The sequence below is a fragment of the Sprattus sprattus genome, assembly GCF_963457725.1.
Source record: "Sprattus sprattus genome assembly, chromosome: 6".
NCBI lineage: Eukaryota > Metazoa > Chordata > Actinopteri > Clupeiformes > Clupeidae > Sprattus > Sprattus sprattus.
Genome location: NC_137925.1, coordinates 12,857,755 through 12,869,165, shown reverse-complemented (window position 1 = coordinate 12,869,165; position 11,411 = coordinate 12,857,755). Strand labels below are relative to the sequence as shown.

General features: G+C 41.6%; 3 protein-coding genes across 3 annotated transcripts in view; 2 read left to right on the top strand and 1 right to left on the bottom strand.

Annotated features, from left to right (window-relative positions):
• Positions 1-545: 545 nt before the first annotated feature.
• Positions 546-3,156, top strand: terb2 (telomere repeat binding bouquet formation protein 2; the record flags this gene model as incomplete). Its single annotated transcript, XM_080841433.1, has 7 exons — positions 546-609; positions 1,111-1,192; positions 1,339-1,478; positions 1,631-1,701; positions 2,043-2,119; positions 2,511-2,617; positions 3,020-3,156. The coding sequence occupies 7 exons, from the start codon at positions 546-548 to the stop codon at positions 3,154-3,156; spliced, it is 678 nt and encodes a 225-aa protein (XP_080697559.1).
• A 1,607-nt stretch (positions 3,157-4,763) lies between these two features.
• On the top strand, positions 4,764-9,256 carry sord (sorbitol dehydrogenase). The gene is made up of 9 exons (XM_080841432.1): positions 4,764-4,903; positions 5,075-5,108; positions 5,297-5,461; positions 5,585-5,744; positions 5,895-6,013; positions 6,406-6,471; positions 6,861-7,039; positions 7,862-7,983; positions 8,552-9,256. The coding sequence occupies exons 1-9, from the start codon at positions 4,850-4,852 to the stop codon at positions 8,715-8,717; spliced, it is 1,065 nt and encodes a 354-aa protein (XP_080697558.1). The 5' UTR covers positions 4,764-4,849; the 3' UTR covers positions 8,718-9,256.
• A 1,150-nt stretch (positions 9,257-10,406) lies between these two features.
• apba2b (amyloid beta (A4) precursor protein-binding, family A, member 2b) overlaps positions 10,407-11,411 on the bottom strand; it is a gene marked incomplete at both ends in the record, with an annotated part of 41,535 nt that continues 40,530 nt past the window's right edge. The window contains one exon of the mRNA XM_080840828.1: positions 10,407-10,424. Within this exon, the coding sequence (XP_080696954.1) occupies positions 10,407-10,424 (18 nt within the window). The remainder of the gene's footprint in view (positions 10,425-11,411) is intronic.

Genomic DNA, 11,411 nt, shown 5'->3' with positions numbered 1-11,411 from the left:
AAGTAAGGTAGAGTTATTGTTTCTTACAGGCTTGATTAAATACACAGCAGTTTGTTGTGTGTCAGGCTCTGCCTCTAATTATCCGACTAACAATAGGATTAGGGGAGACAACATCTTTTGTTTCCAGTATGATGCTGTTGAATGTTCCATAGCCCCCCCCCCCCCCCCCCCCCCCTGCTGTGCACGTGCATCCATGACTTACTCGAAAGCAGAGCCAACCATTATCGTAACTCTAGTTAGCATCATTCGAGCTAACCAAATAGTTATTTCCATATTTCAGATTCTCACTGGGACGACTACCAAACTTAAAAGCCTTATCTAATTTTAGAAATGTTTTAGGACTGCTAGTCACTTACAGTTAGATTCCTAAAGATCGTGCTCACCTGGTATGCCTGCGATGGTGAGCCAAATTAACGTTAGCCACTTTGCTGACTAATGACATCTTGTCAGGTAACATTAGCGAGCAACCTTAGCTATTATCAGGGCAAGTGTTCTGGCAGAAATGTAAACAGGATTTGACAAATGTTTGTTAAACGTCTGCAAACATGTTTAGAAACAAGACAGCTTGGTTTTCCAATAGTGTCAAGAGAGGAATTCGTAGTGTTTGGGGTAAGTAGCTAAATCAGATTAACACTTAGCAAAATTTGACAGTTAACCTGATAACGTCAACCTATAAAACTAATACTTGATAGTTGGATGGGAGCTAGCAGACCTCAGTTAGTGTCGCTTTATATGCATGAATCTCAGCAGTTTGCGGAAATGTAGGTCTTGCAGTAAGTAGCCATAATGTTAATGTTACTTGGTTTGTAGAAATATCATTGGTTTTCACTGGTTTGACCATAACAACAGTGAATAAAGTCAACTGTCAGATGACAAATTATGGTGCCATTCATGTTCATATGTATGATATATATTATTGCTTACTTCAATAAAACACATAACACAACGATTTAAACACAACCTTGCCACATTTATCCTTAGTCAAATTTGTTTTCCTATCTGCTTCAAATATCACTTCACATGTTGGAAGGAGAACAAAGCCAGTTAGGCAATAAGTGACTGACGAAGGAAGACGTTAGACGTTACTTAGGTTTGTCTTCTGTGTTGCAGTGCGTGAAAGTGGGCTCATTGTTGGTTGGAGGAGGGCATCTTACCTGTTCAGTGATGATGCCTCCTGCCCTGATACTCGCAGGTGAGTAAGCAGTCAATTCTGACTTTCCTTGACCCACACGCAAGCAGAAACCCATAGGCTTTAATAATCTGTGTTGGTCTGTATATTTCTCCATGTAATCTTTCATAGAATTATGAACTGGTTTGTGTGTGTGTGTGTGTGTGTAGGATATTTGTAAGCAGGGAGTATGTGGAAGGCGACTTGACTGTTTTCCACAGCGCTTTTATTTCCATGTGTGATGTGCGTCAGAGTGTGAAGTCTGTGCCCATCGGACACTATGTGCTTCCACCCGTACCTGTTCAGCAAGGTAGAATCTCAAGCTGATTTAGACTAATACACTGCAATCTGAAATATAGTTGAGGATAAACTAGACAATTGTCTAGTTACTTGGTAACCCCAATGTTTGTGTGTATGGGTGTGCACATGTATGGATGCATATATGTGTGTGTGCATTCCCAGAGGTCAAAGCAGTGATTGGTAGATTCATTTGGGAGCGAGAAGATCTCACTGAAGGGTCCGAGGTGCAGGAGGTTGGTTTGGATGCTGCGCTCTCTCTCATCCTGTCACAATTACATTCCCATCCAAAATGGATCCTATTGTTAGCAAAGACACACCTGCACTTAATGTATACTTATGTATACATACATACAGACAATACAAAAATAATAAACATTATAGTATACATTAATGTATAAATGAATGTATACTACAATGTATATTATTGTTGTATTGTCTGTGTATTGACTATTTAATATGTATACGAACCAACAATGGACACAGCCAATATGTGTCAACAAATTTGGCCGCTGAAGCTGATTCTCTTTCAGTTGTCACCACTCACTTCCAAATATTAATTTTTTGTGTTTATCAGGGTTCACTTAGTCAGTTACAAAGTCAAACTAGACGCCATGAAGATGATGCAGCTTCCAAGCAAAGAAGCGAGAGAAGGTGGGTTTTCTTTGTCAACAGGTTTAAATCTTAGTTCTAAGTTTAGTTCCATCACTAGAAGATGTCCTCATAGTCAGAAGAGAAGATTTATTTTTTTCTGTAAATTTGATTATTTGTGTGGTGAACACATTTGATAACGTACAAAAATAGGACAGTGGTAATTTCAGGTAGTTGTTTTAGCATCTCTAGGCTACACTCCTGAAGTGGTGAAATAGCTCAACTGGTAGAGCAAGTTGCCAATAAAAACACACAAGGTCATATGTTCAGTACAGTGGAATCGCACATGTTAAAGGAAATGCATACCTAGACTGTATTCCAATTCCATTGGGGGCGTATGTTTGTTTTGATGAATAGATGTTATTTTATTGTTTCTGTCTCGCTCAATGGAAAGTGTGGATGAGATGCTCACGAGTCTGGATGAGCTCCTGACGGCTTCAGGGAAGGAGGCCTCAGCATGCTGCGAGGTGCACCACTACCCAGTCAACAACATGGTCTCAGGTGTGTCGACAGGTGAAGGGGTCTCTCAAAAGTATATAAAATATTGAATCGTTATTTTTATTTAGTAACTAATATTAGTATAGCTGCATAATGTCTTGGAATTGTATGGCACATTCAGGCAATTAATCAGAAATAAAACAGAGTTGAATATATACAGTAACTCTTTCCTGCTATCACTGACATGTTTTGCTCTACGACCAGTTATGCAAGTCATGAAATTCTTAAAACAGCCTGAAAGTAACTCCTGATTTAAACGTTAAGTTGCAGGAGTTTTTTATTTTCTACATTCCATTTCAATTTATTCAAACAAACTAACTACTTGTGCCGTTATCTCACGGCATAGACCTGAACTGTAAAGACGTGAGTGGACCCTGCTTGACAGGAAGTCTTCTGTCCTGACAGGATATGTGGGCACAGAGCAGCTGACGAGGTACACTGGGGAGCTGCACGACTTCCTTCCTGGCCAGGGTGGCTACTCCGTCTGTGTCCACAACAAGAGGCGTCACTTCACAGCAGGCCATCCACAAGCAAAAAAGTAGTAGAATGACCCCCAGGAGAGTTTGTCAAACTCTAACCTACTGTGAAAATGTTTTAGCATTTGGCGATGGTACACATATCTATGTGGGATGGTTGCAAGGATCGTCGTCAAGTAATGTTTTCTAGAAAATATTTTAAATCTTGTTGGAACTGGGTATTGTCAGGATTGTCTGATTCATATTTTTTTAATCCTTGTGTCTTTTCGAGAAACCGAGTTCAGACACCTGTTATTGATTGGCATGTGCAAACAATTACACTGTAACCCCCTGTAGTGAGGAATTAAATAAAATACTTTATTATTATTAGTATTTCTTACTTTCCTTTGCTTTACCCTCATGTCTTTTACACTAAATTATTGACAATGTGTTATTGCAAGAGCTATAACCATATTATACAACAATCAACATTGCTCAATGTAAGCTTTCATATTCATAAAAAGTAAGGGCAGTAATCATAGTTCAAATCAAATTTTGGTTTATCATTTACCTGTTTGTCTGACCAGTGACGACCGTGTTGTTTCACTAGGAGAAGAGGTTGTGGTAGCACTTAATGCTCCCTGCACCTAATGCTGCCTTGTCTTTCACTAATGTGTGGCACTAGTTAATATTACACCCTTGACCTGCTGCCAAAAACATGGTGTTGACATGAGGCCAACCACAAGTACATTGTGTCAAGTCAGCTCTAGATCTTGTACATTCGTGGTTATGTATTTAGCAAGTGCTTTTATCAAAAGCAGCATAATGTACTGGGCAGGTTTATATCAAACGTGTTCCTCTATGCTGTCAGTTTATTCTCTATGGGATGTGCTGCAGAAATGTCCCATCTCCACATGTGAAATATTTTGCGAGGGATTTGATTTTGAAAAAGTTGCAGAAGGAATGCACATTGGCCCGATGGAAGCCTGATTCAACAGGTTTAACTTCTTGGGTAACAGGTTGTTTTTTTTCCTCTGGCAAAGTCATGAACATGAGCAGCATTTATACCAGCTTTTCATCCATCACGGGCACGATAATTGCAAGAGCTCAATTTCAGTTTTTCTTAAACATATTGTGGGGTCATACTCACACGTGCACAGACAGACAGCAACACACAAGGCCAATTCTGAATGTCTGATGAACTATTTAAGACTACATGTCTCTCAATTAAACCTTAATATAACATTAATCTTTGCCCCTTTTAAATACACATTGTTTGACTAATTCCATTCAGATATCGTTTTCCATTTTCATCATAACTCCGATCCTTAATTTTAACCAGTGCTAAACCAGTTCACAGAAACGCCCCTGACAAACTTTGCTGTGGTGCACATGTCACGCATGCAAACTAGTTGAGGGTTCCAAGTCCACAGGTCGCTTGTGGGACTAGTTTGGAATTATCCAATGTTCTGTTCAGCAGTCTCGGTGTTTGTGCGAGTAAAGTTATTTTTAAAGCTACATTGTAATATCATAGTGATAGCCCTAAGCCTGACGATGTCATGTAAGACACTATCCGCTTTGTTCAGAAATCGGATAATACAGTCTGCGCAGCGTTGATGTTTGTGAACACAAGCGAACGAAAAGCAGGAAGTGTACGCGAGGTGGGAGGGCAGTTGAAATGTGGATGGTGTGTGTTTTGGTGTTCCAGTTAAATTACTGTCCAGTTTCAGCTAACGGAGTTACTGACATTCATAACGAACCGGACTTTTAGGCAACACAAATGGATAAAACCAACCTCTCTGTGGTGCTACACTCCCAAGGCGACCTGAGACTGGTAACGTTAACATAGCCACCAGTGAATCACCGCTTAGATTTGGAAAATGCTACATTGCAATTTTAGGATAGATTTTCTGTGCATCATGTGACAGTCGTTATGTTATCATGCAACCCATAGCGGGCACTTAAATCTAAGGAGATGAATGCATTTATTCTATTCTGTTTGCAGGAACATCGACCAATACCTGAACCAGGACCAAATGGTAAGTGCATTTTGCCCACCGAACTGGAACCATGGTCAGCCACACCATATTAAACATTGTTATAAAATATTATAATGATTGATTATAATTATATATTGTAACTTTGTCTGCTGAATTACACTGAAGGTGCCACCAAAAGTTTTACTTACTTTCTTAAAGTTTATTTGTCTCGGTTTTAACCTGCGCAGAGGTGTTACTCCAGATGCACTCTGTCGGCATCTGCGGGTCCGATGTTCACTACTGGCAGCACGGCCGAATTGGGGACTTCGTGGTGAAGAAGCCCATGGTGCTCGGTCATGAGGCCGCCGGTCGGGTCGTCAAGGTGGGCTCAGCCGTCACTAACCTCAAACCAGGTAAGTCATGGAATGCTGCTATAAAGATTTAGACTATGAATGTTACTGAACTTATCATTGAGAGGGGGGGGGGGCGGGGGCGTCATGAAGTAAGTTATCCTGGCTTTGACGTCCTCTGTTCAGGGGACAGAGTTGCGGTAGAGCCTGGCGTGCCGCGGGATACGGACGAGTTCTTCAAATCAGGACGGTACAATCTTTCCCCGACGATATTCTTCTGCGCCACACCCCCCGATGATGGCAACCTCTGCCGGTACTACAAACACAGCGCCAACTTCTGTTACAAGTAAGTGCTTTAATCTCAGGAACTGCCAACTAACCAAAAGGCCTCAAATGGGGTCATCATGCCACAGACCCCAGGCATGCCATAAACATTGCTGTTTTTTTTTTGTTAGCGACTGAAAATGATCGTAACTGATGTTCACCCCCTCTGCAGGTTGCCAGATAACGTGACTTTTGAGGAAGGAGCCCTGATCGAGCCCCTGTCTGTGGGCATCCATGCCTGCCGCAGGGCAGGAGTCTCCCTGGGCAGCACTGTACTGATCTGTGGAGCAGGTAGGCCATCAGAGAAGGGGAGGAGGTCCCCACTTCCTCTGTTACTAAAACTACGCAGGTATTCAGGAGATAATGTGGGAGAGTTTGGTTTTGGTGGAAGTTATTAGGGCCTTTTACTCCATTCTATTCACACACAGGAAACACTGTTCGAATGACTTGTGGTAGCAATCAGGGTTCTCACATAACGGTCAGATCTCTCAATGTCACAAGCGTCACCAATCCACCACAGTCTACTTTAATTAGAGCTTATTCTCACATGGCTATGGTATACCACAGCTTAAACTACCAGTCCCTACTGTTTAATAAACGGTTTTGTTTTCAAATATACCATTCTGTGGCCTTGTGATCAGTGTACAGTCTAACCTCAGTCGCTTCCTGTCTCTAATGCACAGGACCCATTGGACTGGTGTGTCTGCTGGTTGCCAAAGCGATGGGCGCCTCTCAGGTTGTAATAACTGGTACGTGGAGCAACAGTAGGTCTCCTTGGTCGCAACTTTATGTGTAGCTTGCAACAGGCTGTTTGTAACACTGTTGCGTAATATCAATGGAGTGTGCCTTGTCTAACAATCCCATAGCTCCACAGCCATTGTGTCTGCTTCTGATAGTAGGCATGGCGTCTACATCACCTTGTATAGCGTAACTACGTATGTCAGTTATCGGACAGTGTAAGACATCAGCCATTCTGTTAAACAATAATAATGCTAAGTTTAATAACGGATTAACAATCTATAACTTCAGTTTAATAATGGTTTCACATGACAACACGAACACTTCCCGATAACACACAACATCCGATAATTGACACCGTTACGATATGTCCTTAACGACGGCCTTTTCGTCTCCTCAGACCTCTCCTCGGAGCGCCTGGCCATGGCGAAGGAGCTGGGGGCGGACTTCCCTCAGGAGGTGAGGAGGGAGGACACGGCTGAGCAGCTGGCCAAGAAGGTGGAGGAGCTCCTCGGGGCTCAGCCCCATGTCACCATCGAGTGCACCGGTGTCCAGAGCAGCGTGCAGACCGCCATCTATGTGAGTGGCAGCCCCTTGTTGATGCTTAAAACCTCACCTTTCACCAAAGCACAAGGGGTTTTCTGTTCTGCTGATAGGGTCTTTCTGCACCGAAAGGCTTCCATTTTCCCAGACAGCTATTGGAGCTCAGAGTAATTATGGTTCAGGTAAGGGAGTTCAGGCCCTGGGCTCTCTTAAGTGGCAGAAGAACAATTGCATTGTATCAATTGAAATGGTGCCCTTTGATTGGCTCAGTCACTAGTGCCACTGCTGACAAATATCAACAAGCAGAGCAGGGAGGTATGGAAAATATGCAGAGAGGATCAGGATTGGGATTCAGAACCTCTGCTGTATGTTACCTGTGTTGTGTTGTTAAGCAGACCTGCACCAGATTGCTAGCAAAGAGGCTAAAACCCATGGGTGTTAGCGTCTGTCGTTAGCACGTCTCTTAAGGTGTCGGAGAAGTGAAGTGAGGTTTACTCACTGCACTGTGCCCACTGGTTACCATTGCAAATACAACAGTCATTTAATGCCTGGTTTATGACTTTATATTAATTTAGCAGACACTTTATCCAAAAGCAATTTGGCACCCAGATGTGCAAATTCAAAGCCTTGACTGCATGACAACTGCAAAATAATACCTGTTCATTTGAAGAATGTTTTTAATTGTTTATGAGTTTGTAAATGTAAATTTGTAAATGAGAATTTGTTCTCAATAGCCTACCTAGTGAAAGGCAGACACAATACAGGCTGGTATTGCCTGGTAAACGAATTGTTAAATAAAACAAATAAATAAACCACCAGGCCACCTGTAGATACCCGTCTGTCCGTCTCCTGTCCTAGGCCACGCGCTCCGGGGGTGTGGTGGTGCTGGTTGGGATGGGGGCCGAGATGACCACGATCCCCCTCCTCAACGCTGCTGTCCGAGAGGTGGACATCAGAGGGGTGTTCCGTTACTGCAACACGTAAGCAAGAAAAGATACTCCCGCTTACCCTTAACAAAGACCCTGCTACTGCATTATGTAAAAAGCAACACTATGTCACAGTTTGCCAGTTTTTGAGGTTTGTTTTTATAAGCAACTACTGTTGGTATCATCCTCAGACTAATTTTGATAGGATACGGCCATATGAAGGATAGGTAAACACAATCCCGCTAGCCATGCAGGCTATGCACTATATAGTTCTGTGGTCCGGGTTAGAACAACCTGCAAATATTAACACAGTTTTATTCGTTTTTTGCATGCTTTGTAGGTAGTTAGTGAAATCTGCCTTGTGAAGACAAGCACACGTCCACATTGCAACCTCGGGTGTTCTAGCAAGTAGTCAAAAACAGTGCATTAGCAAGTGGAATGACACATTAATCTGCTAGTTAGCTCGCTAGTTTAAGACCAAAAGTCATTAATGCTGCTTTAGGCAGGATGCTTGTGATGTTATTAAACAGGAGAAAATGAACATAGTGTATCAACAACTCTTCCACCCTCTCTCTCACTCACTCTCTCTCTCTATCTCACTCTGTCTCTCTCTTTCCTCCAGCTGGCCCATGGCCATAGCGATGCTGGCGTCTAAGAAGGTGAACGTTAAGCCCCTGGTGACTCACCGCTTCCCCCTGGAGCAGGCTGTGCAGGCCTTCGAGACCACGCGCCAGGGCCTGGGGGTCAAGGTCATGCTCAAGTGTGACGAGAACGACCAGAGCCCCTAAATCTCTCCGAGGATACGCCATCTCCTTGGAAACCAACCCCTAACCCTAAACCAGAGGACAACTCCACAGTTCAACCCATCCAGACAACTTATACATCAAGGCACTGGAAGACCTGCTGTTAAACTAGAGACATATAAGCAGTCACAACTTGACACACTGTAATTGTAAAGCATCAAAGAGGAAACAGTAATAAAGTAGCACAGAGATGAATTCAATCAGTGAGCAGTTGAGGGTAAAAAATGAAATTAGGAGACACGTGTTTCCATGTAGTTCAATTTCTGAGCACTTGTGTTGCCCCCCAAAACGTGGGTAATTGACTTTCGTTAATTCTCTTATAAATTGATTATTTACTTTTTTTAACAGCAATTTCAACTCTTAAAATGGCATTGGTTTGTCAATAGTTTTTTTTACTACTACTTTACTGGCTATTTGAAGAAGTATACTTCAACAATACCCTTTAACATTTTTTGTGATACTATAACAGAAGTCATTTGCTAACATTAAGTTATCCCCCTACACTGCAGTCAAACCCCATTGCCAGTTCCACCATATTCTGTTGAATAAATATGGTCTTTGGTTGTAAGTTTAGGGGAAATTTGTCCATGAACTCATTACAGTCTTCATCAGCTGTACAGTCTCCTGTTTATCTGGTTGTGTAATGCCAGTGATACCAGGAATGAATTGCTGCTTTACGCCATTCTATATATACAGTAACAGCAATGCCTTGCACTACCTCTGGCTTTCCACAATACATAATGTGTTTGCCAGTCCACTGTGAAGTAAGTCTTGAGGTATGAATACGGAAAGTAATAAGGAAGTTGCAACTACAGCTTTCTGGAGTTGGTCGATATGTCTTGATACTTCCCTGAGTTGGACAAATGTAATTCTGAATTCCCTCCTCACCTCACTGCTTGTGCTTCTGCACTGTGACCACAAGGTGGAGCCAGCCTACTTCAAAAATAGTTTCTTGTCTGTGTTTGAGCTTTCCCTGTGCTGGGATATATAGCCAGTTGTTTAGACAAAAGGGGCTGTCTTAGCTCATAATATGAATCATTATGAGTCATGATACATTCTATTCTGGACTAGCCCCATTTCTGACGCCAATGATCCACATGCTTTAGAGTGATAGAGAGTCCAGACCATAGGGGAATAAGTGGAGTGATAGAGAGTCCAGACCATAGGGGAATCAGTGGAGTCATAGAGAGTCCAGACCATAGGGGAATCAGTGGAGTGATAGAGAGTCCAGACCATATGGGAATCAGTGGAGTGATGGCAGAGTAGGGGTTGACAGAACCATGTCTGAAACCAGCAGTAACAACAACAACAATTCTAACAATAATTATAATAATATGCTCATTGTTGTTTTGGTAGTTATTATGGTTAAAGGACTCCGTGAGCCCTATGAATGGGTCAGATCACCACACCTCTGAGTGAGATTGTGAGAGAAAGAAAGAGATCAAGTCTGTATGTTATTTTACATTTTATTTGTTATTTTTGACATAATGATATCTTTAAACTCACATGCAGACAGCTAATCATGATAATGTACTGTTAGTTTTCAGCCTCCCCATCTTCATACAAGACATTTTTCAGTGTTTTAAAAGCATTACTCTCCTGTAAGGCTTTCTGTCACAGTGTGGAATCCATGTTGTCTCCAAACCAAATGTCCGTTCTATAACGAGAATGTTCTCAGAGACTAACAGTGGACTAAGGATGAGCACACAACACAAGATGAGGCTGACTTTTTATGTACAGACATTCCAATACTGCTTAAAGTGTCCAAACAAAAAAACAAAAAAAACGGCCTTCTCCTTAAACAACACAGTTACATTCACCATGGACTTGCCTGGTCACACACACTCGTACACACACATACGCACAAGAACCGACATGGTACACATAAAAAATAAACTTTCCAGAGTTACACATTTGATGTTTGTTTTTGTTTTCAGATTTTTCTTGTTTTGTTTTTAAAGAAATTAAATGTACAGTACGTATGGTAACATTTTAGATTTTTTTTTATATTATTACAATATGCCAGGAGCAGTACTGTGTGTACACATGGAACATAAAACGTGTTGCACATTGTACACACAGTTTATGATTAACCGAAAAACTATTAAAGAAGATCCTTTACACATCTGATCCATTTGTAATGCCCACAAGAAAGGTAATGAAGAGAATCTTGAATGGAAAGCGGCCCTTTTGGAAACACATTCTTTTTAGTTCTGTACACCAGTTCGACAATGAATGCTCTAACTGGTTTTAAAATTAGAAGCAATGAAGAGATTCTGAAATATTTACACAACAGTGAGTAAGGCCCTCAGAATAAAAGGTTCCTAAGCTTGTCCCCACAGAACTATAATTATACTTAAAACAATAGAAGAAAGCTGATACTCAAAGGCATCTATGGGATGCCATCATTAAATGGTTCTGAGAGTTCCATTATGAGGACAGGTAAAAAAAAAACCTGAGGTTCAACTTAGAACCTCTGAAGCTGGAACCAATTATCTTGAAGCCTCAAAAGGTTCTACAAAAGAACCCCTACATCACAGAAAGGTTCTACCAAAGAACCTTTTTCTTTTTGACAGAGTATGTGTTAAATGGTGATATATTTCATATCAATAACCAGGCTGTGGTAATTTGTCGAGTAGATAGGTACTGTTATAAAGGTATGATGGGCACTGTATGAAT